Source organism: Palaemon carinicauda, chromosome 3 (assembly GCF_036898095.1).
Source record: "Palaemon carinicauda isolate YSFRI2023 chromosome 3, ASM3689809v2, whole genome shotgun sequence".
NCBI lineage: Eukaryota > Metazoa > Arthropoda > Malacostraca > Decapoda > Palaemonidae > Palaemon > Palaemon carinicauda.
In genome coordinates this window covers 130,545,744-130,569,428 of record NC_090727.1, presented here as the reverse complement: position 1 = coordinate 130,569,428, position 23,685 = coordinate 130,545,744, and the positions used below count along the sequence as shown (strand labels likewise).

At 41.4% G+C, this 23,685-nt stretch overlaps 1 protein-coding gene across 1 annotated transcript; it reads right to left on the bottom strand.

The window, feature by feature from the left end:
* Positions 1 to 30: 30 nt before the first annotated feature.
* Rpt2 (26S proteasome regulatory subunit Rpt2) lies at positions 31 to 22,547 on the bottom strand. The gene is made up of 9 exons (XM_068370645.1): positions 22,449 to 22,547; positions 19,928 to 20,081; positions 19,310 to 19,434; positions 18,739 to 18,924; positions 3,893 to 3,992; positions 3,362 to 3,576; positions 2,262 to 2,459; positions 785 to 994; positions 31 to 372 (listed from the first exon to the last, which is right to left on the bottom strand). Exons 1-9 carry the CDS (start codon positions 22,449 to 22,451, stop codon positions 238 to 240), a joined length of 1,326 nt encoding a protein of 441 aa, XP_068226746.1. The 5' UTR covers positions 22,452 to 22,547; the 3' UTR covers positions 31 to 237.
* Positions 22,548 to 23,685: the final 1,138 nt, after the last annotated feature.

Genomic DNA, 23,685 nt, shown 5'->3' with positions numbered 1-23,685 from the left:
TTAAGTGATGATGAAATAATGAAAGAATAGTTACCATTTTTCCTTTATTATACAGAAAAGAAAATAAGCTACAGTTTGTTCCTCGTACTGTAGCTAATCCTTCAACTATAAATTATAAAATAAATGTGACTAAAGTCAATTTTAGTGAGAAATGGCTGAAAAGTTATTACAATACAGTAATCCTAAACACACAAAGAAGCATAGCCCCCCCAGAAGTTAATATAAAAAATTAATTAACTAAAGATATAACCCTTCTGGTGAGCCTTCTTTCTTTCTATATAATACGTTTTCTTTAGACTTCTTAAAATCTTCATTAGTTACTTTCATACGCCGTTCACGTAGCGCCATCAAACCTGCCTCTGTACAAATTGCCTGAAATAAGAAAAAAATAAGATTTAATTTACCAAGTAAATCATTCACGACTACTGTACGTTTAGGACATACGTAATTGAAGCTTATCAATACATACATATACCAAGGCACTTCCCCCAATTTTAGGGGGTAGCCGACATCAACAAATGAAAAAAAACAAAAAGGGGGCCTCTACTCTCTACGTTCCTCCAGCCTAACAAGGGACTCAACCGAGTTCAGCTGGTACTGCTGGGGTGCCACAGCTTGTCAATAGCAAACAAAATTCAAAGGTTTATTGAAATAACTTGAGAACATACAATATATCGGTCGTTATACAAAATAATAAAATTCGATATTTATAAAATACAGAAGAAAAACTCTGTAACATATTGTGATACTTGAATTATCGGTGACAAATTAAAATTAATATTACCTTGATATCAGCACCAGATAAGTCGTCCTTAGACATTATAAGTTCATCTAGGTTGACATCGCCAGCCAATGTCATACGGGAGGTGTGGATTTGGAATATACGACGCTTGGTCTTCTCGTCCGGAAGCGGGAATTCAATCTTACGGTCAATTCTACCTGGACGAATGAGGGCTGGATCTAAGGTCTCAATTCGATTTGTTGCCATAACAACCTGATGAAAGAGAAATTATTGTATCAAAAAGAATGATTAATTTCAGAGTTTGTAATGTCTTCATAAAACACTGCTAAGTTCTTGTAGGATTTTTGTCGAGTTTAAAATCTAACTAATTTTAAGAGTAATTTGTATTTTCTTAACTATTAAACCCAAGTCCTTTGAAATAGGGATATCTCCTTAAGCGTCACTGAAGCAGCCATTAAATACTATATCATTCTTAGGTTAGCAATATGAGTGTAAGCCATGGTGTCCTAAAATCAAGGTCCTTTCCACCCTGGGACATACAGTAAGTCCTCGGGTAGGCAAGACTACTAGAAGATCCCTTCAAGTACGGATCATTTCTCCAATGAGGTGGGACCCTAACTCTACTGAGGTACTTCAACAAAGGCAGGCAAGGATGTCCGTTATACGCTAAAAAGTACTTTGGCGAGAGAGATACATTCTCTACGGTCCCTATCATACGGTCTCTCTCCCTCAGGACCTACTGGAGAGGTAGCCGAATGGTACATCATTTTTCCTTCACAGAGGGTTCATGGTCTGAGTGACTGATGTCTGCACTCCCTCCGAGGAGGAAGAGCTTCCTCTGCCACAAAACGATCACTTTATTGAGGGTTTTGTCAAAAGGGGAATACTGTACTAGGAAAATTCACCGACTGCAACACAGAGATCCCAACTAGGAGAACACTGTCAGCGCCTGGTGAGCCCAACAAAAGAAAAGTAAAAAATGGGTAACTCCTACCACAGGCAGAGAAATTACTACAAAGCAAAGGTAGTTACACATTCTTAGTTTGTCTTTTTGATAAGATGTGTGAGAACACTTAAAAGGGGGAGATGGGCAGCTTACACTTACACAAAGGTACACCACACATGGGGTTTCAATTTTATCCTCATAGGAACAAAATTCACTTCACTATATGATTACCTTTCGCTTACAACTGAGAGCGCTCACAAAAATGAAAATCAATTCTGATCCCATTGAAGCCAGAGACAAAAGTAACTATTATCTTCTGTGACAGACAGGGCTTCCTCCTCAAGCCAACTGTCGTTAACCAACTGCCTTGTTAATGATTCAGTCTTGGTTTCCAGTGTCACTGAAGACAATTCTCTATTCTAATGAACAAAAGGCTTATACATATCCCTATTTTATTGGATAAATAGTTTACATAGAAATTTTTTTCCCTTAATTAACTAACTGTAGTACCGAGATATGACTATATACAGTATATTTAGATATAATCAATGAAAGAAAGGAGAGCATTCTCACCTTTACATCGCCTCTGGAATCAAATCCGTCAAGCTGGTTCAAAAGCTCTAACATGGTACGCTGGATTTCTCTCTCACCGCCCGAATTCGAGTCGTATCGCTTAGTTCCTACGGCGTCAATCTCATCGATAAAGACGATACTAGGCGCATGTTCTTCTGCTACTCTAAAGAGCTCACGAACCAGTTTTGGCCCATCACCCTATGGTCATAGACAAAATAAAAAAATTAAGAGGATTTTTGCAATGTAATGTTTATTGAAAATCATCATAATATTTGAATGAAAAAGGGACTTATCAAATCTGGACAATAATCTTCATCAAAACTACAGTATACCTTTTTATTATATAGTCTCCTACTTGCTTCTCAGTACATCATTATGAAGCTAAGTTACCAACCATCTCTGTTAGCAAAGACTAAGTGCTAAACTGTATTTTCTTTCATGCTATCCTACTCTAAAACAGTTTATATTCTTAATTTTAATACCCTCCATCAATAAAGCAAACTAAACAATTTTAATATCATCCACTAGTAAAGCCAATATATTTTCATATCATCCACTAATAAAGCCAAACTATTTTAACATCCACTAATGAAGCCAAACAATTTCAATATCCTCCACTACTAAAGCCAAGCTGTTTTAATTTCATTCCCTAATAAAGCCAAACTATTTCAATTTTATTCACTAATAAAGCCAAACTATTTTAACATCCACTAATAAAGCCAAACTACTTTAATATCCTCCACTAATAAAGCCAAATTATTTTAATTTCATTCACTAGTAAAGCCAAAACTAAATTTTATTCACTAATAAAGCCAAACTATTTTAATTTCATTCACTAATAAAGCCAGACTATTTTAATTTCATTCTCTAATAAAGCCAAACTATTTTAATATCCTCCACTAATAAAGCCAAACTATTTTAATACCATCCACAAATAAAGCCAAACTATTCTAATTTCATTCACTAATAAAGCCAAATTATTTTAATATCATCCACTAATAAAAGAGGAAAACCAATAGCAAGTGCCATCGTCTGCATGCTAACTAATGGAAGCAAAATAAACCAGAAACAAAAGTACTCCTTCTACCATAGTGACTCACCAAATACTTCTGAATCAATTCAGACCCTACAACTCTGAGGAAGGTGGCGCTCGTCTGATTAGCTACTGCCTTGGCAAGCAACGTCTTCCCAGTGCCCGGCTGGCCGTACAGGATGACACCCTTCGGTGGCTTGATACCCATTTCCTCGTAGTACTCTGGGTGAGTTAGCGGAAGTTCTACGCTCTCTTTGATTTCCTGAATCTGGGTGTCCAGACCTGTAAAAATTTAATAAGCAAATATATCATTTCTAAAAGTGGTATAAATAAGGAATAAAGATTGTACACTGCATTATAAAGATCATTATTGTAGAACCAACTTCAGGTCTTAAATCATTTAATGTACAGCGATTAAAGTAACAACAGATTTCACCTAAAGAAAATTTTTTGTATACAGGAACTATTGTATTAAGTGTAATGGCATAAAATTTTCATTTCTACTGCTGCACCTTTCCCAATCTATAATAATATTTTTACTTTTTTAAGGATATTTATATTACAAACCCCACACACATTGCCTCATCTTATGACCTACCTCCAATATCTGCGTAAGTCTCTTGTGGTGCCTTTTCTAACTTCATTACAGTCACCATTGGATCTGTGTCATCACTCAACACTCCAACAACTGCATGAACCTGTAAGTGGTAAAAGCTTTAATAATAAGAAATTTTCAAATGTGTTGCATATAATTCTTCTAGCAACTGCGATACCAGTAAAGGTTGAAAAAAAAGTATATTTTTCTAGATTCTTTTAAACGTGGAGTCTTAAAAGCTTCAAATTCTCAAGCTCAATTTGATATTTCCTTCCAAAACCATACAAGTCACAATGAAATAAAGCTTTATTAAAGATTAATAATAAAAAAAATGAAACAATGTTGATAAATTTAAACCTAAAGAGAGAGTTATGTTGTTGCTCTACATTCTATAATTACTGTAATAAAGGGAATGGATAATCTACAAGTAGAAATTCAACACCCACACATTATATTACTACAGTACAGTACTAATTTAGCGTAAAAAATTAAACAATGTTACTTGATATATTTTACAGCATTTTTTTCACTCATGGATGCAATAGTCAATCAAGTTTATTCTGATTTATTATTAAATTACTTGAAAGTCTCAAAGCCTTTCATGCCTTTATAACAGATCCAATCTCAATTTAAATCAAATTCATCTCTGAAAGATTTAACCAGTACCAAGTGTTATAATAGTGACCTGAAAACTATTAAGCCTGAATACAAATGCTAGCGAAATAACTGATAAGATACAGAGCAAAATACTAACTGGAATGAAATTATTTTTTCACACACCAAGGCCCGCCTGAGCAGACTTTTAGTGTCTGACGGAGGGCGAGAAATAAACCCGTAAAAATGATATTTTAATTATAAAATAAATTTTTGAATATACTTACCCGGTGAATATATAATAGCTGCAACTCTGTTGCTCGACAGACACATACATAAAAACTCGCCAGCGATCGCTATACAGGTTGCGGGTGTGCCCACCAGCGCCAACTGTCGGCCAGATACCACTCTCGATGTAAACAAAACCTCAATTTCTTCTCATCCCACTGCGTCTCTATTGGGGAGGAAGGGAGGGTCGTTTAATTTATATATTCACCGGGTAAGTATATTCAAAAATTTATTTTATAATTAAAATATCATTTTTAAATATTTAACTTAGCCGGTGAATATATAATAGCTGATTCACACCCAAGGAGGTGGGTAGAGACCAGAGTTAAATATGTTTACATCGTATAAGCTAAGAGTTTTTTATTTCATTTTGACAGTTATCAATATAACAAAACCAAAATAAATAGGTACCTGGTAAGGAAGTCGACTTAGACGATTACTCTGCCTTGTAAGTACGTCTTCCTTACGGAGCCCAGCGATCCTCTTAGGATGCTGGCAGACCCCCAGAAGCTGAAGTATCAAGGGCTGCAACCCATACAACAGGACCTCATCAAACCCCTAATCTGGGCGCTCTCAAGAAATGACTTTGACCACCCGCCAAATCAACCAGGATGCGAAAGGCTTCTTAGCCTTCCGGACAACCCATAAAAACAACATTAAAACATTTCAAGAGACAGATTAAAAGGATATGGAATTAGGGAATTGTAGTGGTTGAGCCCTCACCCACTACTGCACTCGCTGCTACGAATGGTCCCAGTGTGTAGCAGTTCTCGTAAAGAGACTGGACATCTTTCAAGTAAAATGACGCGAACACTGACTTGCTTCTCCAATAGGTTGCGTCCATGATACTTTGCAGAGATCTATTTTGCTTAAATGCCACGGAAGTTGCTACAGCTCTAACCTCGTGCGTCTTAACCTTAAGCAAAGATCGGTCTTCCTCACTCAAGTGTGAATGAGCTTCTCGTATTAACAATCTGATAAAATATGACAAAGCATTCTTTGACATAGGCAAGGATGGTTTCTTAACCGAACACCATAACGCTTCAGATTGGCCTCGTAAAGGTTTAGTACGAGCTAAGTAGAACTTAAGAGCTCTAACAGGGCATAAGACTCTTTCTAGTTCATTGCCTACGATCTCCGATAAGCTAGGAATATCGAAAGATTTAGGCCAAGGACGAGAAGGTAGCTCATTTTTGGCTAGGAAACCAAGCTGCAGAGAACAAGTAGCTTTTTCAGACGAAAACCCGATGTTCTTGCTGAAGGCATGAAGCTCACTGACTCTTTTAGCCGAGGCTAAGCATACCAGGAAAAGTGTCTTAAGAGTGAGATCTTTCAGGGAGGCTGACTGTAAAGGCTCAAACCTGTCTGACATGAGGAATCTTAGGACCACGTCTAAATTCCACCCAGGAGTAGCCAAACGACGCTCCTTAGAGGTCTCAAAAGACTTAAGGAGGTCTTGCAGATCTTTATTGTTGGAAAGATCTAAGCCTCTATGCCGGAAGACCGAGGCCAACATGCTTCTGTAGCCCTTGATAGTAGGAGCTGAAAGGGATCGTACTTTTCTCAGGTATAAGAGAAAATCAGCTATTTGGGCTACAGAGGTACTGGTCGAGGATACGGAAACTGACTTGCACCAGTCTCGGAAGACTTCCCACTTCGATTGGTAGACTCTAATGGTAGACGCTCTCCTTGCTCTAGCAATCGCACTGGCTGCCTCCTTCGAAAAGCCTCTAGCTCTCGAGAGTCTTTCGATAGTCTGAAGGCAGTCAGACGAAGAGCGTGGAGGCTTTGGTGTACCTTCTTTACGTGTGGCTGACGTAGAAGGTCTACTCTTAGAGGAAGACTTCTGGGAACGTCTACTAGCCATCGAAGTACCTCGGTGAACCATTCTCTCGCGGGCCAGAGGGGAGCAACTAGCGTCAACCTTGTCCCTTTGTGAGAGGCGAATTTCTGCAGTACCTTGTTGACAATCTTGAATGGTGGGAATGCGTAAAGATCTAGATGTGACCAATCTAGGAGGAAGGCATCTATATGTATTGCTGCTGGGTCCGGGACTGGAGAGCAATAGATTGGAAGCCTCTTGGTCAGCGAGGTTGCAAAGAGATCTATGGTGGGTTGACCCCAAGTCGCCCAAAGTCTCTTGCACACATCCTTGTGGAGGGTCCATTTGGTTGGAATTACTTGACCTTTCCGACTGAGACAATCTGCTAGGACGTTCAAGTCGCCCTGGATGAACCTCGTTACTAGGGAGATGCCTCGATCTTTTGACCAGATGAGCAGGTCCCTTGCGATCTCGTACAAAGTCAGTGAGTGGGTACCTCCCTGTTTGGAAATGTACGCTAAGGCCGTGGTGTTGTCCGAGTTTACCTCCACCACCTTGCCTCGAAGGAGATTCTCGAAGCTTATCAAGGCCAGATGAACCGCCAAAAGCTCCTTGCAGTTGATATGCATGCTCCTCTGACTCGAGTTCCACAGACCTGAGCATTCCCGACCGTCCAGCGTCGCGCCCCAGCCCAAGTCCGATGCGTCCGAGAAGAGAACGTGGTTGGGTATCTGAACCGCCAGGGGAAGACCCTCTCGTAGGCTGATATTGTCCTTCCACCAAGTCAGACAAGACTTTATCTTTTCGGAAATCGGGATCGAGACCGCCTCTAGCGTCTTGTCCTTTTTCCAGTGAAAAGCCAGATGGAATTGAAGAGGACGGAGGTGTAGCCTTCCTAGCGAGACAAAATGCTCCAGGGATGACAGCGTTCCTACCAGACTCATCCACAGCCTGACTGAGCAGCGTTCTTTCTTCAGCATCTTCTGGATGGAGAGCAGGGCTTGATCTATTCTGGGGGCCGACGGAAAAGCCCGAAAAACTTGACTGTGAATCTCCATCCCTAAATACAGAATAGTTTGGGATGGGACCAGCTGTGACTTTTCCAAGTTGACTAGGAGTCCCAATTCCTTGGTCAGATTTAGAGTCCAATTGAGATCCTTCAGACAGCGATGACTGGAAGAGGCTCTGAGAAGCCAGTCGTCCAAATAAAGGGAGGCTCGGATGTCCGATAAGTGGAGGAATTTTGCCACATTCCTCATAAGCCTCGTAAACACGAGAGGAGCTGTGCTTAGGCCAAAGCACAGGGCCCGAAACTGGTAAACCACATCGTCGAAGACGAATCTCAGAAAAGGTTGGGAGTCTGAGTGAATGGGGATGTGGAAGTAGGCGTCCCTTAGGTCTAGAGAGACCATCCAGTCTTCCTTTCTGACCGCTGCTAGGACTGACTTTGTGGTCTCCATGGTAAACTTCGTCTTTGTGACAAAGACATTCAGAGCACTGACGTCTAGCACCGGTCTCCAACCTCCTGTCTTCTTTGATACTAAGAAGAGACGGTTGTAAAACCCCGGTGATTGAAGGTCCGAGACTTTGACCACCGCTCCCTTCTCTAGCAAAAGAGACACTTCCAGTTTCAGGGCTTGTCTCTTTTCTTCCTCTCGGTACCTGGGAGAGAGATCGATGGGGGACGTCGCTAGAGGAGGTTTGCGTACAAAAGGGATTTTGTACCCCTCTCTGAGCAACCTCACAGATTGTTGATCTGCGCCTCTCTTCTCCCAGGCTTGCCAGAAGTTCTTGAGTCTGGCACCTACTGCTGTCTGAAGTTGCGGGCAGTCAAACTCTGCCCTTAGAGGACTTGGATCCTTTTCTCTTCCCTCTCTTCCCTTCGGCACGAGCACCTCCCCTGCTGGAGGCTCTGCCACGAAAGGGCGGGATAAACCGAGACGCTGGAGTGTCTATCCTAGGTCTAGCAGACAAGGAAGGCAAAGGGGGAGCATTGCGAGCCGAGGACGCAACTAGATCGTGGGTGTCCTTCTGCACTAAAGACAAGGCAATTTCCTTAACCAAGACTTCAGGAAACAGGCACTTAGACAAAGGCGCAAAGAGTAGCTCAGATCTTTGGCATGGCGTCACTCCAGCAGACAGGAAAGAGCACAGAGACTCTCGTTTCTTCAGGACTCCGGACGTGAATGAAGCGGCAAGTTCGTTGGACCCATCACGGACGGCCTTGTCCATGCAGGACATAATGAGTAAGGAAACATCCTTATCTGCAGAAGAGATTTTCCTACTCAGGGCTCCTAAACACCAGTCCAAGAAGTTAAAGACTTCGAACGCCCTAAAAATGCCTTTAAGAAGGTGGTCCAGGTCCGAAGGTGACCAACAAATCTTCGAGCGTCTCATGGCAAGGCGGCGGGGAGAGTCTACAAGACTTGAGAAGTCGCCCTGGGCAGAGGCAGGAACTCCCAAGCTGAGAACTTCTCCCGTGGCATACCAGACGCTCGATCTAGACGAGAGTTTAGATGGGGGGAAGGCAAATGCTGTCTTCCCTAAACTCCTCTTGGTCTCTAACCAATCGCCTAACAGCCGTAAAGCTCTCTTGGATGAGCGAGAGAGAACGAGTTTAGTAAAGGCAGGCAAGGTAGTAGGAACGCCCAAGACAAACTCTGACGGCGGCGAACGAGGAGCCACAGAAATAAAGTGATCAGGGAACAACTCTTTAAAAACAGCCATGACTTTTCTAAAGTCCAAGGATGGTTGAACTGCTTTAGGCTCATCTAGTTCTGAAGGTTGATCATCAGGGTGTGGTTCAGCAACGTCCTCATCTGACAGTTCCTCATCCGATAACTGATGAGAAAACGGCAAAGGAGTAGGCAACGTTTGACTCGCAGAGTCCGGTCGCACTGGTGCATACGTGACGGAGCCGGACGCAGCGTCCTGGAACTGCTGAACAGTCTGGAAACTGTCAACAACCACAGGTGCGCGAGGACGCACAGCGTCCACCCGAGACTGTTTAGACCGCCTGGGTTGTGCAGTCAACACCATACCGGGTTGCGGAGGTTGACGCACCGCGTCAAAACAAGTCAACTCTGATGGTTGATGAACGTCCTGAACGTCACCAATCACATCAGTGCGTTGCCTAACGTCAACGTGCGGCTGGAAATCCACACTGGGTCGCATCGGTGGAGGTACTACCCCAACTGGTTGACGCGAGAAAGCTACATCAACGTCAACAGGACGCACAACATACCGCTTGGATGGCTGATGGCCAGTAGGTTCGGCGGAAACCTTCTCAGCATTGTAGTCCTCCATCAAGGACGCAAGCTTGGACTGCATGTCTTGCAGTAACTCCCATTTAGGGTCTACGGAAGCAGGTGCGGTAACAGACGGGGCTAGCGAATGAGACGGCACCACTTTGCCTCTCTTAGGCGGCGAGCAGTCATCAGATGACGGCAACGGGTCTGAACTGTCCCAGTGGCTACAACCGGGACGTTGGACTTGTCCTGAAGGGACCGACTTACGCTTTAAAGGTCTGGAGACCTTGGTCCAAGGTTTCTTACGAGAAACACCTTCGGACGACAAGGTAAAAATGGGCTCTCTCGTCTTACGTTGGTAGGGGCGATCTTGGAGAGATACGCCTGATACCATAGAGGGAACGTCTGTTCGCTGATCAAGGCCTCTCGAACCCATGAGTCGTACGACATTGCTTCTCCCCTGGGCTTGGGAGCTTGCAAGAGGTCCCGGACTAAGTGGACGACAGGCACGAACAGACGAACCCTCGAGCGCAACACTGTTCACAACACTTTGAGAAACACTAGGCACTTTAACACTTTCCGCCGTGGCACTTTGACACTTGAGTTCCTTTACGTCCGCCATGAGTTGATTTCGGTCACTTGCTAAAGCCTCAACTCTCTCCCCAAGGCATGAATAGCACGCATCATGTCTTGCATCGACGGTTCCTGAGTGCTAGGAGGGGGGTTAGGAACAACCACTACAGGGGAAGGATTAGGTTCAGGGGCATGTGGAGAGGAAAAATCTACCGACCTAGAAGAACTTCTCCTTACCCTATCTCTCTCTAGTCTGCGTGTATATTTATCAAATTCGATAAAATCGAATTCCGAAAGGCCCACGCATTCCTCACACCGATCTTCCAATTGACAGGTTTTACCCCGACAATTGGAACAAACAGTGTGAGGGTCGAGAGAAGCCTTTGGAAGACGCCTATGACAGTCCCTAGCATTACATTTTCTGAACTTGGGAACTTGAGAAGGGTCAGCCATTTTGAATTAGTCAAAGGAAAATTCCAAAAAACGATCTAGGTCATCAACAATTAATCCGTTCAAAAAAGAGTTCAAGGATTTATTTGAAGAAAAACACCTGTACTGCGAAAGCTCAAACCAAATTAAAGTACTTCACTAAATATGATGGGAAAAATGTTATTTTCATTAGTAAAATAAATTTTTGAATATACTTACCCGATAATCATGTAGCTGTCAACTCCGTTGCCCGACAGAATTCTACGGAAGGGATACGCCAGCGATCGCTATACAAGAGGGGGGTGTACTCACAAGCGCCACCTGTGGCCAGGTACTGCAGTACTTCTTGTTGACACCACTTCAATTTTTCCTCGGTCCACTGGTTCTATGGGGAGGAAGGGTGGGTCAATTAAATCATGATTATCGGGTAAGTATATTCAAAAATTTATTTTACTAATGAAAATAACATTTTTCAATATTAAACTTACCCGATAATCATGTAGCTGATTCACACCCAGGGAGGTGGGTGAAAACCAGTGTACATGTATATCAAGAAGCTAAGTATCCCGTATTTCATATTATCAGTTATTCAAAATAACAATGAAATTACAAGTACCTGGTAAGGAAGTCGACTTGAGCCATTACTCTGCCTTAAATAAGTTCGTCTTCCTTACTGAGCGCAGCGTTCCTCTTAGGAGGCTGAACAACTCTAAGGTGCTGAAGTATCAAGGGCTGCAACCCATACTAAAGGACCTCATCACAACCTTTAACCTCGGCGCTTCTCAAGAAAGAATTGACCACCCGCCAAATCAACAAGGATGTGGAAGGCTTCTTAGCCGACCGTACAACCCATAAAAAGTATTCAAGAGAAAGGTTAAAAGGTTATGGGATTATGGGAATGTAGTGGCTGAGCCCTCGCCTACTACTGCATTCGTTGCTACGAATGGTCCCAGGGTGTAGCAGTACTCGTAAAGAGACTGGACATCTTTGAGATAGAATGATGCGAACACTGACTTGCTTCTCCAATAGGTTGCATCCATAACACTCTGCAGAGAATGGCTCTGTTTGAAGGCCACTGAAGTAGCCACAGCTCTCACTTCATGTGTCCTTACCTTCAGCAAAGCAAGGTCTTCTTCCTTCAGATGAGAATGTGCTTCTCTAATCAGAAGCCTGAATAGTAAGAAACTGAGTTCTTAGAACTTGGAAAAGAAGGTTTCTTGATAGCACACCATAAGGCTTCTGATTGTCCTCGTAAAGGTTAAGACCTTTTTAGATAGTACCTAAGAGCTCTAACTGGGCAAAGTACTCTCTCCAGTTCATTCCCCACCAAGTTGGACAGGCTTGGGATCTCGAACGACTTAGGCCAAGGACGTAAAGGAAGCTCGTTTAGCAAAAACCGAGCTGCAAGGAACATGTAGCCGTTTCAGATGTGAAAACAATGATCCTGCTGAAGGTGTGGATCTCACTTACTCTTTTAGCTGTTGTCAAGCACACGAGGAAAAGAGTTTTTAATGTGAGGTCCTAAAAAGAGGCTGATTGGAGAGGTTCAAATCTTGATGACATAAGGAACCTTAGGACCACGTCTAGATTCCAGCCTGGAGTGGACAACCGACGTTCCTTTGAGGTCTCAAAAGACCTAGGGAGGTCCTGTAGATCTTTGTTGGTGGAAAGATCCAAGCCTCTGTGGCGGAAAACCGCTGCCAACATACTTCTGTAACCCTTGATCGTAGGAGCTGAAAGGGATCTTACTTTCCTTAGATATAACAGGAAGTCAGCAATCTGGGTTACAGTGGTACTGGTTGAGGAAACTGCATTGGTCTTGTACCAGCTACGGAAGACTTCCCCTTGAGACTGATAGATTCTGAGAGTGGATGTTCTCCTTGCTTTGGCAATCGCTCTGGCTGCCTCCTTCGAAAAGCCCCTAGCTCTTGAGAGTCTTTCGAAAGTCTGAAGGCAGTCAGACGAAGAGCGTGGAGGTTTGGGTGTACCTTCTTTACGTGAGGTAGACGTAGAAGGTTCACTCCTAGAGGAAGAGTCCTGGGAATGTCGACCAGCCATTGCAGTACCTCTAAGAACCATTCTCTCGCGGGCCAGAGCGGAGCCAACCAACGTCAGCCGTGTCCCTTTGCGAGAGGAGAACTTCTGAAGTACCCTGTTGACAATCTTGAACGGCGGGAATGCATACAGGTCGAGATGGAACCAATCCAGCAGAAAAGCATCCACGTGAACTGCTGCTGGGTCTGGAATCGGAGAACAATACAACAGGAGTCTCTAGGTTATCGAGGTAGCGAACAGATCTATGGTTGGCTGACCCCACAGGGCCCAAAGTCTGCTGCAAACATTCTTGTGAAGGGTCCACTCTGTGGGGATGACCTGACCCTTCCGGCTGAGGTGATCTGCCATGACATTCATACCGCCCTGAATGAACCTCGTTACCAGCGTGAGCTTTCGATCTTTAGACCAGATGAGGAGGTCCCTTGCGATCTAGAACAACTTCACGAAAGAGTCCCTCCCTGCTTGAAGATGTAAGCCAGGGCTGTGGTGTTGTCAGAGTCCACCTCCACCACTTTGTTAAGCTGGAGGGACTTGAAGTTTATCAAGGCCAGAAGAACCGCCAACAACTCCTTGCAATTGATGTGAAGTGTCCTTTGTTCCTGATTCCATGTTCCCGAGCATTCCTGTCCGTCCAAAGTCGCACCCCAGCCCGTGTCTGATGCGTCCGAGAGGAGAAGGCGGTCGGGTTTCTGAACAGCCAAAGATAGACTTCCTTGAGAAGAAAGCTGTTCTTACACCACGCGAGAGAAGACCTCCTCTCTTCGGAAACAGGAACTGAGACCGTCTCTAGCGTCATGTCCTTTATCCAGTGAGCAGCTAGATGATACTGAAGGGGGGGAGGTGGAGTCTCCCTAACACGATGAACAGGGCTCCCTAACACGATGAACAGGGCCAGCGATGAAAGTGTCCCTGTTAGACTCATCCACTACCTGACTGAGCATCGGTTCCTTCTCAGCATGCTCTGGATGCATTCTAGGGCTTGGAAGATCCTTGGGGCCGACGGAAAAGCCCGAAAAGCTCGACTCTGAAGATCCATACCCAGGGAGACAATGGTCTGGGATGGGACGAGCTGAGACTCCTCAAAATTGACCAGGAGGCCCAGTTCCTTGGTCAGATCCATAGTCCATCTGAGAATCTCCAGACAGCGACGACTTGTGGGAGCTCTTAAAAGCCAGTCGTCTGACGGAGCCGGACACAAGATCATGGTACTGCTGCACAGTCTGTGAACTGTCAACCATGGGGAAGTGAGGAAGTACAGTGACAACCCGAAGCTGTCTAGACTGTCTGGGTCGTACAGACAACTCCTTATCGGGTTGCTGAGGTTGCCGCACTGCGTCACAACAAGTCACTTCTGCTGGTTGTTGAACGTCTTCCCAGTGACACACTGACTCCGTAAACAAAAAAAATCCTCTAACAAGGACCAAGCTTGGACTGCATGTCTTGCAACACAGCTCAAGGTCTATGGGAGCAGGTGTGGTAACAGACGGGGTTAGCGACTGAAGTGGAACCATTACCTTCCCTGGGAGCATGTTATGCTTAAAGAAAAGTCCATAGGAGGCTACGCAGCTAAAGGCTCCTCTCCAAATGACAGAGTCCTCAAGGGAATATCAGAAGGAGGGAGAAAAGCACTTTCTCATCTACAGGGACCATATCCGAGAAAAGCTAAGTTCTCTCAGTGAGGGTTTCACTGGTGCAAAAGCAGCAGACTAGAAGGCAACGTTATGAAACTGCTTGACAGTCTAGTGAGTTGGCAACAACCAAAGATGTGTGACTGAGAAGCATGCGGTAAGGTATGCAGAGCATGTTGTATGCAGAGCATGCTGTATGCAGAGCATGCTGTAAGGTAAGCAGAGCGTGTTGCATGGCGTGTAACATTTCTCAGAAATTCCATGACCAGTGCTAGAGTGAGTAATATCGCATTACCGTCCATTGAAAGTGCACGTGCCGAGGGAATTGATTTAGACTGTTTTGTTGATGAATTTGATAGCCGGCATGATAATCGTAGAATTAAGCTACACTAAATGTACTATAATCTACTTCACCTCAGGAAAGGGAAACTCGCCCTGTTGGCAACACTGCATACTTCATGCATGCTTGCATGGGGTTTAATATCAACATAATATTACCTTACATTCATAACTCATGATTCATTTGTTTAGAAGATATTTTTGCCATATTTTGCGATTTGTTAAAAATATATTGCAAGGAATACATATATATTTATATAAGTAATACAAATAACTTCCATTATCATAATGTTTGTGTAGGCATACATGTATATGATTACAAATGCAAGTTATGAAAGTAATGAGGTGTTATTATTGTCATTGTTATTCCCAAGTTGAATGGGAAGAAGCTCAAGTTGAGGAAAAAATGGCAGATGCATGCGTTGAGGTGGCTGACTCATAGCATGAGGTTGCTGCCTCAAGAGTTGCGCTTGCTGTAAGGGTTGCGGATGCGCAGTAGCAGGTTCCTGAGGAACGAGTTAAGGTTCCTGAGGTGTGAGCTGCGAGAGTTGAGGTAGCGGCTGCGCTTGAGACTCTTGCCTTGAGGAGGGTTTAGGTCGCTGCAGCGAGTGCTGAGGTGGCTGCCTCATTGATGGAAGAGGTTGTCGTACCTCAAGAGATTGTTGCCTCGCTGGTGGAACCGCAAGCGGAAGCGGAGGAAGTAAGGCATAAGACTCCTGCTCCCATTGCTGAGGTTGCCTTAAGGAAGGTTAAGGTTGCTGCACAACGCTGGTAACTGGCAACTCAGAACGCGGTAAGGTAGCCTGAGGAACCTCAACTTCGTACGCCTGGCAGACTGGACTGCGGTGAGGCGGAGCTCTCGCAGGAGGAGGCGGAGGTTGCTGCACACCGCTGGTAACTGGCAACTCAGAACGCGGTAAGGTAGCCTGAGGAACCTCAACTTCGTACGCCTGGCAGACTGGACTGCGGAGAGGCGGAGCGTTCGCAGGAGGAGGTGTAACCTTCTCAGCCTGAAACTCACGCATTAAGACCGCAAGCTGCGACTGCATGGACTGCAGCAAAGTCGTCTTGGGATCAACAGACGATAAGGTCTGTTGAGGCAAAGCCTTAATAGAAGATGAGGTCTGTTGAGGCATCGCCTTACCTCTCTTAGGAGGTGTGCAGTCACCTGATGACTGAGGAGAGTCAGAGCTAACCCAATGACTGCATCCGGGTTGTTGAACTCTAACTTCGTACGTCTGGCATAGGTCTGGACTTTACGTTTAAGAGGTCTTGAGACCTGAGACCAGCGTTTTCTCCCCGAAATTTCTTCTGCAGACGAGCAAAATAAGGGCTCAATCGTCTGCGGGTGGGAGTGACGGTCTCTGTAAGACACGCCCGCAACCACCGAGGATACTTCTGTGCGCCGATCAAGGCCTGCCGAACCCTTTTGCCCTTCGACATTGCTTCTCCCCTGGGCTTGGGAGCTTGCAAGAGGTCCCGGACTGGGAGGACGACTGGCACGCACAGAAGTACCCTCACGCACAACACTGACACACTTTGCGCTAATCACTTATCACTTTTGATTTTCTGTTTGCACTTATTTCACTGAACTCGAAACTTTAAGTGGTTTGTACCTGAAACACGCAATTCTATCCTTTCTCAAAAGTTAGTAATTGCGAAAACAGAATTACAATGTAACAGAAAAATCTAATGAAAGATAAATAATTCAGTGGCTGGAAAGAGACTAAACACTAGATCAAATAAACTACGTTTAAAATCTCTCACCGCATAAAGCTTGAGAACAAGAAAAAACTCTAGAAACGTTTACCTTCTTCCCCTAAAGAGACTAGGGAGAAGAGCAAAAACGATAACAACGTTACTCGCTTGAACGAAACGTTTATCCTCCTCTTTCTCCCTCCGTCTCTATCTCTCTCTCTCTCTCTCTCTCTCTTGACTTAGAACCTGAGAGAAGAGCCCAATCATATATATCGTTAAAACATATTATTGTTAAAGGAAAATATTTCCCAAAATGAAAAGTTCCTTTATTAGAATTAAAACCATTAAGTTAAGAAAGAATGAACAAAACGCTAGACACGGTTACTCTTACTGCAACGTGACACCGTGAAAATTCTCTCTCTATCGTAACGATAGAGCGCAAGTTGAACGTTCTGAACGTCAACAACTGCAGAGACAAAACAAAACGTTAGTTCAACTTTGAAAACAGTACGAGACTATCAAAGAAATTCTTTCAAAAACATTAAAATAGCATAATATGTTAACAGGTAAAACCGAAATGACGGGCTCAATGTTAATTAACTTCGGTACCAAGAAAAGACCGCCTACTATTAGGAAAGGTCGAATATAAACAAATTAATTTTAATAAGTTTATAATAAAAGGAAGTTAATCGAAGAGGCCTATAAAAGGCGGAGAGATATAAAATAAATCTATAACTTTTGTTAAGCAAAATTAAGAAAGAGAGTCTATACTCTCTTAGACACCAACACTTCCGTCTAAGGGAAGGGTCGGCCATTTAAAGGTGAAAGAGAGTTCATACTCTCTTCGTCACCATAATTAATCAAATTAATTCCAAAAGTTAGCTAAGCTAATAATAAAATTTCCTGAATAGCGAAAGCTGAAATCTTAGAGCAATACTTCACCAAAAACCGTGAACAAGACTCCAAAATTATAAGCGTATCCATGAACGTCTTGCCGGAAGCACGACAGAGGAAAAATTGAAGTGGTGTCAACAAGAAGTACTGCAGTACCTGGCCACAGGTGGCGCTTGTGAGTACACCCCCCTCTTGTATAGCGATCGCTGGCGTATCCCTTCCGTAGAATTCTGTCGGGCAACGGAGTTGACAGCTACATGATTATCGGGTAAGTTTAATATTGAAAAACTCCAGGTTCAACAGCGAGTAAAGTACGTCTTGTCGACACGTCGACAGAGAAGAAATTGAGGTTTTGTTTACATCGAGAGTGGTATCTGGCCGACAGTTGGCGCTGGTGGGCACACCCGCAACCTGTATAGCGATCGCTGGCGAGTTTTTATGTATGTGTCTGTCGAGCAACAGAGTTGCAGCTATTATATATTCACCGGCTAAGTTAAATATTTAAAAGTAAGTATTCAGGTTTTCCTTCAATTAATAGTAATGTACATTGATGGGTTTCAACATAGATAGATGAATAAATATATGTGAAATTATCAGACTTGTATTTGAAACAAGATTAAACTGGATGTACATTTAAAAAAGTAAAAGCTTCTAAAAACTGTAAATAATCTGTTTGTATTAATTAATAACACATTTTAGGACCTAAATATTTCAAGTGATGTCTTTAAAATACAGTGCAACACTTCTGTTGAGGATAAGACATTCAACATACTGTAACTGGAATGTTACTTAACCCTTTTACCTCCAAAGGACATACTGGTACGTTTCACAAAAGTCATCCCTTTACCCCCATGGACGTACCGGTACATCCTTGCAAAAAAAATACTATAAAAATTTTTTTTTTCATGTTTTTGATAATTTTTTGAAAAAATTCAGGCATTTTCCAAGAGAATGAGACCAACCTGACCTCTCTATGACAAAAATTAAGGCTGTTAGAGCAATTTAAAAAAAATATACTGCAAAATGTGTTGGGGAAAAAAATAACCCCCTGGGGGTTAAGGGTTGGAAATTTCCAAACAGGCTGGGGGTAAAAGGGTTAATAACACATTTTAGGACCTAAATATTTCAAGTGATGTCTTTAAAATACACTGCAACACTTCTGATGAGGATAAGACATTCAACATACTTTAACTGGAATGTTAAAAGCCCAGTTCTACTGTAATAACATCAACTTTGAACTTTTTAAAAATGTATAAGACATAATTCTACATTTGATCTTACCTTATGATTTAATAAGACGGAGCAACCTGGCTCCAACTGATCCTTGTCAACAAAGGAAAGAATAGAAACGTAGTGTTCTGACCCAACGCTGGTGGAGACGATGGCGTGGTTATCGTCGATGATCTCCTCTAAGGTTCCAACACTCATTGGTGTTCCTCTCAGGTCATCGACCTTACTTCTTTCCTCCTATAAGATAAAGTCACAATGTCATTATATTATAAGGGCTTTGTAGGTGCAGTTAAGATCAAACTGCAATTTTGATATTTTAACAATGACAAATATGTGAAATATAACGGAAAGAAATCTAAACTTCAACTCTCAAGCACTGTAACTCTATCAATTACATAAACTGCAATTTTGATATTTTAACAATGACAAATATGTGAAATATAACGGAACGATATCTAAAAGTCTCAAGTATTGTAACTCTATCAATTACATAAACTTAATAGCATCTCAAGATTCTAAACTTTAAAATCATTATTATATATATCTAAATTGAAATATACAATTGAGTACTGTATAACATTAGTCAAGTGTTACATTGGTCCGAAACCAGCACAAGCCATACCTCTTGCTTCTCTTCTTGTGGCCGCAGTGTCTCCTGGTTACGGATGAACTCTTCTTCCATGAGGAGATAATCCTTGATGCGCTCAAGTTTCAACATCTTCAAGCGACATCTGGTGTGAGGTGTGACTGAAAGAACATTTTGAATAATGATTAAACATTGAAAGATTTTCTCAAAAAAAGAAGGAAAAACCTGAAAGATTTTCTCAAAAAAGAAAAGGAAAACCTGAAAGAATTTTCTCAATAAGGAGAGAAAAAGATAAAAGATCTTCTCAAAAATAAGAAAAAACTCAAGGTTTTCTCAAAAAGTAAATAAAAAAATAAATGTACAAATGCTGCAAATAATTATTATGGTTTACTTTAACCATGTAAACTGGGCATTCCTTAAATATTATCCAGCACAACTTTTTTTTTAAATTTTGGCAAAGGGATTTGTAGCAAAACGTAGAAATTGAATAGTACAGTATACTACATATGACAGAAAAAATAAAAATGAATGAATGTCACGGATAGGAATGAAGATAACTGGAGGCTACAAAAGAGCCATGAATAAAGTGTAATTCAAAAGGCATGCAAAAAATCGTAAATTCTATGATTTTTTTACAAAGGCTTGAATACATACCTAAAGGTAATTTGTTCGCAGCATCTGGTCCCTTCATCCTCCTCTTCTTCTTTCCCACCCGAGTGGGTACTGGAGGCTCATATTTCTTCTTTTTGTCCTTTTTGTCATCGCTTCCCTGACCTCCCCCACCCGATCCACTACTCTGACTCTGACCCTGCAAAGAAAAACAAGAAAAAGGTTAAGTTAAGTAGAAAAAAGTTAGCATCTGAAACTTTTTTACCAATTAAGAAAAATGTTAACAGAAACTTTATGCATTATTTTCTCGTCGTACAATGTAAGTCCCATCTACAGTTTTTACCACCTCATTCAAGATACACGTCCCGGTGACTAAATGATACATTAATGTCTAGCAAAACTAGAATTCGCTATACGAAATGGACGACTGCTGGCTAGTTTGACATTTTCTCTGTGTGACTCATGGGAGCTGGTACCTAACTTACGTACTGAGCAATTAAAATGTAAACATCATTTCTCTGTCTACGTCTATTGTTTACTTTTGGGAGATTGATGGATACTAAGCATGCGTTGCTTGCATTTGCTTTTGCCATCTGTTCTATTCTATGTATGACGTAATCATTACAGTACCGACTTTTTTTTAACCAATTAATAGCTTCCAAATATTTCTGCACAAGTTCCCAGATGTTTAACAATAGCCAATTTCTTTTTATCTCTGCTTCAGCTTCCATATGACTACAGACAGAGTATCTCCAATTGAGGTGTTAAACCTATTTCTAAATTTACGGTAGTGTGAATTCATCTATTTCAGTAATTGATATAGATTATGTAGAAAATGCTGTCCATTCATTATATAGCCATTGTTGCTCATTTGAAAGTAAAAAATATCCCCAAAATAATGACCCAAATGACTGACGTACGCAGCTCATCCATATAACTCTTTCCAGAACGAATAGCAGCGAGATTATGTTTATTTGTGAGCAAAGCGAGTTGCGAAGAGTAAAAACCATTGGGGTGTGCGGAGTAAAAACCATCGGGGTGTATGTATAATAATGGCCATCTGCATGTATGATGACGGCTGACTAAGAATACAGTACAGCAGTGTAAGGGGGATTGCAGGACGATAGGTAAGTAGGTAAGAACACAACTTGTAGATTACGTTGTGGGGGGGGAGTTTAGGTAAGTTGGTGTCCATTTTTTAATGCACGATGGAGGAACTGGCCGCTGATATACAAAGGCTCCGAACCATTTAAAGGACGTAATCTCATTTATAGGAAATTATGATACTTTAATTTCACGTCAATTACGTGAACCATATATTTTACCAGCTGGTTATCTCATGTTTATTATGTATTTCTGACCGTTGCTATTGCTGAAAATCACTCGTTTCAAGTGTTTCCTCACCCAAAACCTCGATTTTTTCACTGGGATGTGCCATGTTTGTTTAAGTAGGGGTGGTGCAAAAAATCAGGAAAGTGTGTTTTGTCAAAGTATTCAGTCAGAAATGGATAAAGCAAAAGATAATGAGTAGGAAAAATATATAATTAATGTATTTAGCTTGAAATTAGGTACCACATATTTTCACAGGAATTTATCCATTTTTGGCCAATTTACTTTTCTGAAAACATTACTTAAATAGGTGTAAACATATACGAGATTTATCAACAAGTTTATAAGAATAGCAGCCACCTGCATGTATTATTATGGCTAACTTAGAATAAGGGAGTGTAAGGTGGGGTCGCAGGGAGGCCTTAGCCGGTGTGACGGTCTGAACGATCCCCCGGTCTCAGAATTCTCCTTGATAATCTGCGCATGCGCGAACATTACCGTTTGCCAGTGCATATGAGGTTGATGTTTTATTTTCCTGTAATGTTAGCGTGCGCAGCTCAACATTACCGCTTGCCAGTAAATACGAGCTTGATGTTTTATTTTCATGCGAGCGAAGCAAGCTAATGGCGGAAAAGAACCATTATACAATGTCAAGGAGAATTCTGAGACCGGGGGATCGTTCAGACCGTCACACCGCCCCCCCCCCCCATTAGATAAGTAGGTAAGGACACATCTTGTAGGTTAGGTTGGGGGGGAAAGTTTGTTAGTTGATGTCCATTTTTAATCCACGCGGTAGGAACTGGTCGCTGATATAAAAAGGCTCCCGTATAGCCTACGAGCAGGTTAAGTAGCAACAGATAAAGTATTTGTGAATGGTGCATGGGTAAAGTTATACACGTACCATTAGTCTTACTTTAGCAGTATGCACACCCGAGTAACCTTCTGGAATGCTTAAATTAAGGTTCCACAGATCACCTCTTAAAGTTACCAATCAAGTGTTATATATATTAGACAATCTATACTGCATAAAAGTAAATCTCTCATCACAAGTTTGGAAAAAACCGTGGCCAATGCCCAAATCAAGGTAAACAATTGGCCTAAAAGATTAAATCGGTTTACTCAAATTCTTCAAAACAAAAACCTAGCAAAAGAACAGCTTCAACTGAAAATAAATACGAGCCATAGCTCTAATTACTATTATTATATAGAATAAAAACAAAGAAATAGTTTTACTTACCATCCTGACAGAAGTCTAGTCACTTTTCAGTTTCTAATGGTATTGTAAAGCTAGCAAACACTCTTCAGCAAACTGTTTACGCGTTTAGTTCGGCAAACGCTGGCAATACAAAGGAAATAATATTTATAATTGTTACTACATCCATTATTTATTTAAAAATAGTTTGACTTATTATCGTTCTGCTAATTCAAAATATATAACTGGTTTTACTTTACTTTACTCTGAAATAAATATGGAAATGGCCGAATAAATGACTTGAATTGCGTTACATGATATCAAGAAACCAGATTTGCTATAGAAATGGTTTAACTAAAAGGTTGTTATTGATTTTATATAACCATAAACATAATTAATGCTACTTATTATTAGCAATGGTCTTATTATATACAGCTGGATAAATTCCCCCCTTGGATTTACAAGTGTATGCAGACCAAATGATATCCAATGTTCTTCGCTGACTTCTTTGTTGACAGTCGGTGGGACCGTCGACTTTATATGTTGTATTTCATTTATTTCACCGCTAATAAATAAATTGATATATACTAATCATTAACAACTCTAAATTTAGGGAAAAATCCCTCTCATATGTTAGGTAACATAATCTTGGTAGTTTTCGGTATTAAAGTTTTGAAAAATATCAATAATGGGAACGTAAATCGCTGGAGTTAGTCGACTTTTTTTTTCTTTAAATAACATCCCGATTTCATTACCAAGCTCAAAGGTTTTCAATATGATATTGATTTATCAATTTCAGTTCAATTCCAAAGTAGGTTTTGGAGTATGATTTTTTATACTTTAAAATAGGGGTATTGTCTTTATGAAGATAACACTTAGATAGGCCTACAGAATATATATATATATATATATATATATATATATATATATATATATATATATATATATATATATATATATATTATATATATATATATATATATATATATATATATATATATATATATATATATATATATATATATATATATATATATATATATATATATATATATATATATATATATATATATATCTTAGTAAGCAATAGGATGGCAAGAGCAGTAGCCACCCGTTGAGACACTACTGCTAGAGAGTTATTGGGTCCTTTGTCTTGTTAGACAGTAGGCCTGCTACATTATATCCCTCTCTCTGGTTACGGCCAATTTTGTCTTTGCCTTCACATACACCGAGTTGTCTGGCCTATTCTTACCACATTCTCCTCTGTCCTCATACACCTGAC

Excerpts from the sequence above, each read along its gene's own strand:
- Rpt2 (XM_068370645.1), bottom strand. Across the intron at positions 2,460-3,361 it reads AATTGATTCAGAAGTATTTG|GGTGATGGGCCAAAACTGGT; the intron begins GTGAGTCACTAT and ends CTATGACCATAG. Across the intron at positions 995-2,261 it reads ATTCCAGAGGCGATGTAAAG|GTTGTTATGGCAACAAATCG; the intron begins GTGAGAATGCTC and ends CTCTTTCATCAG.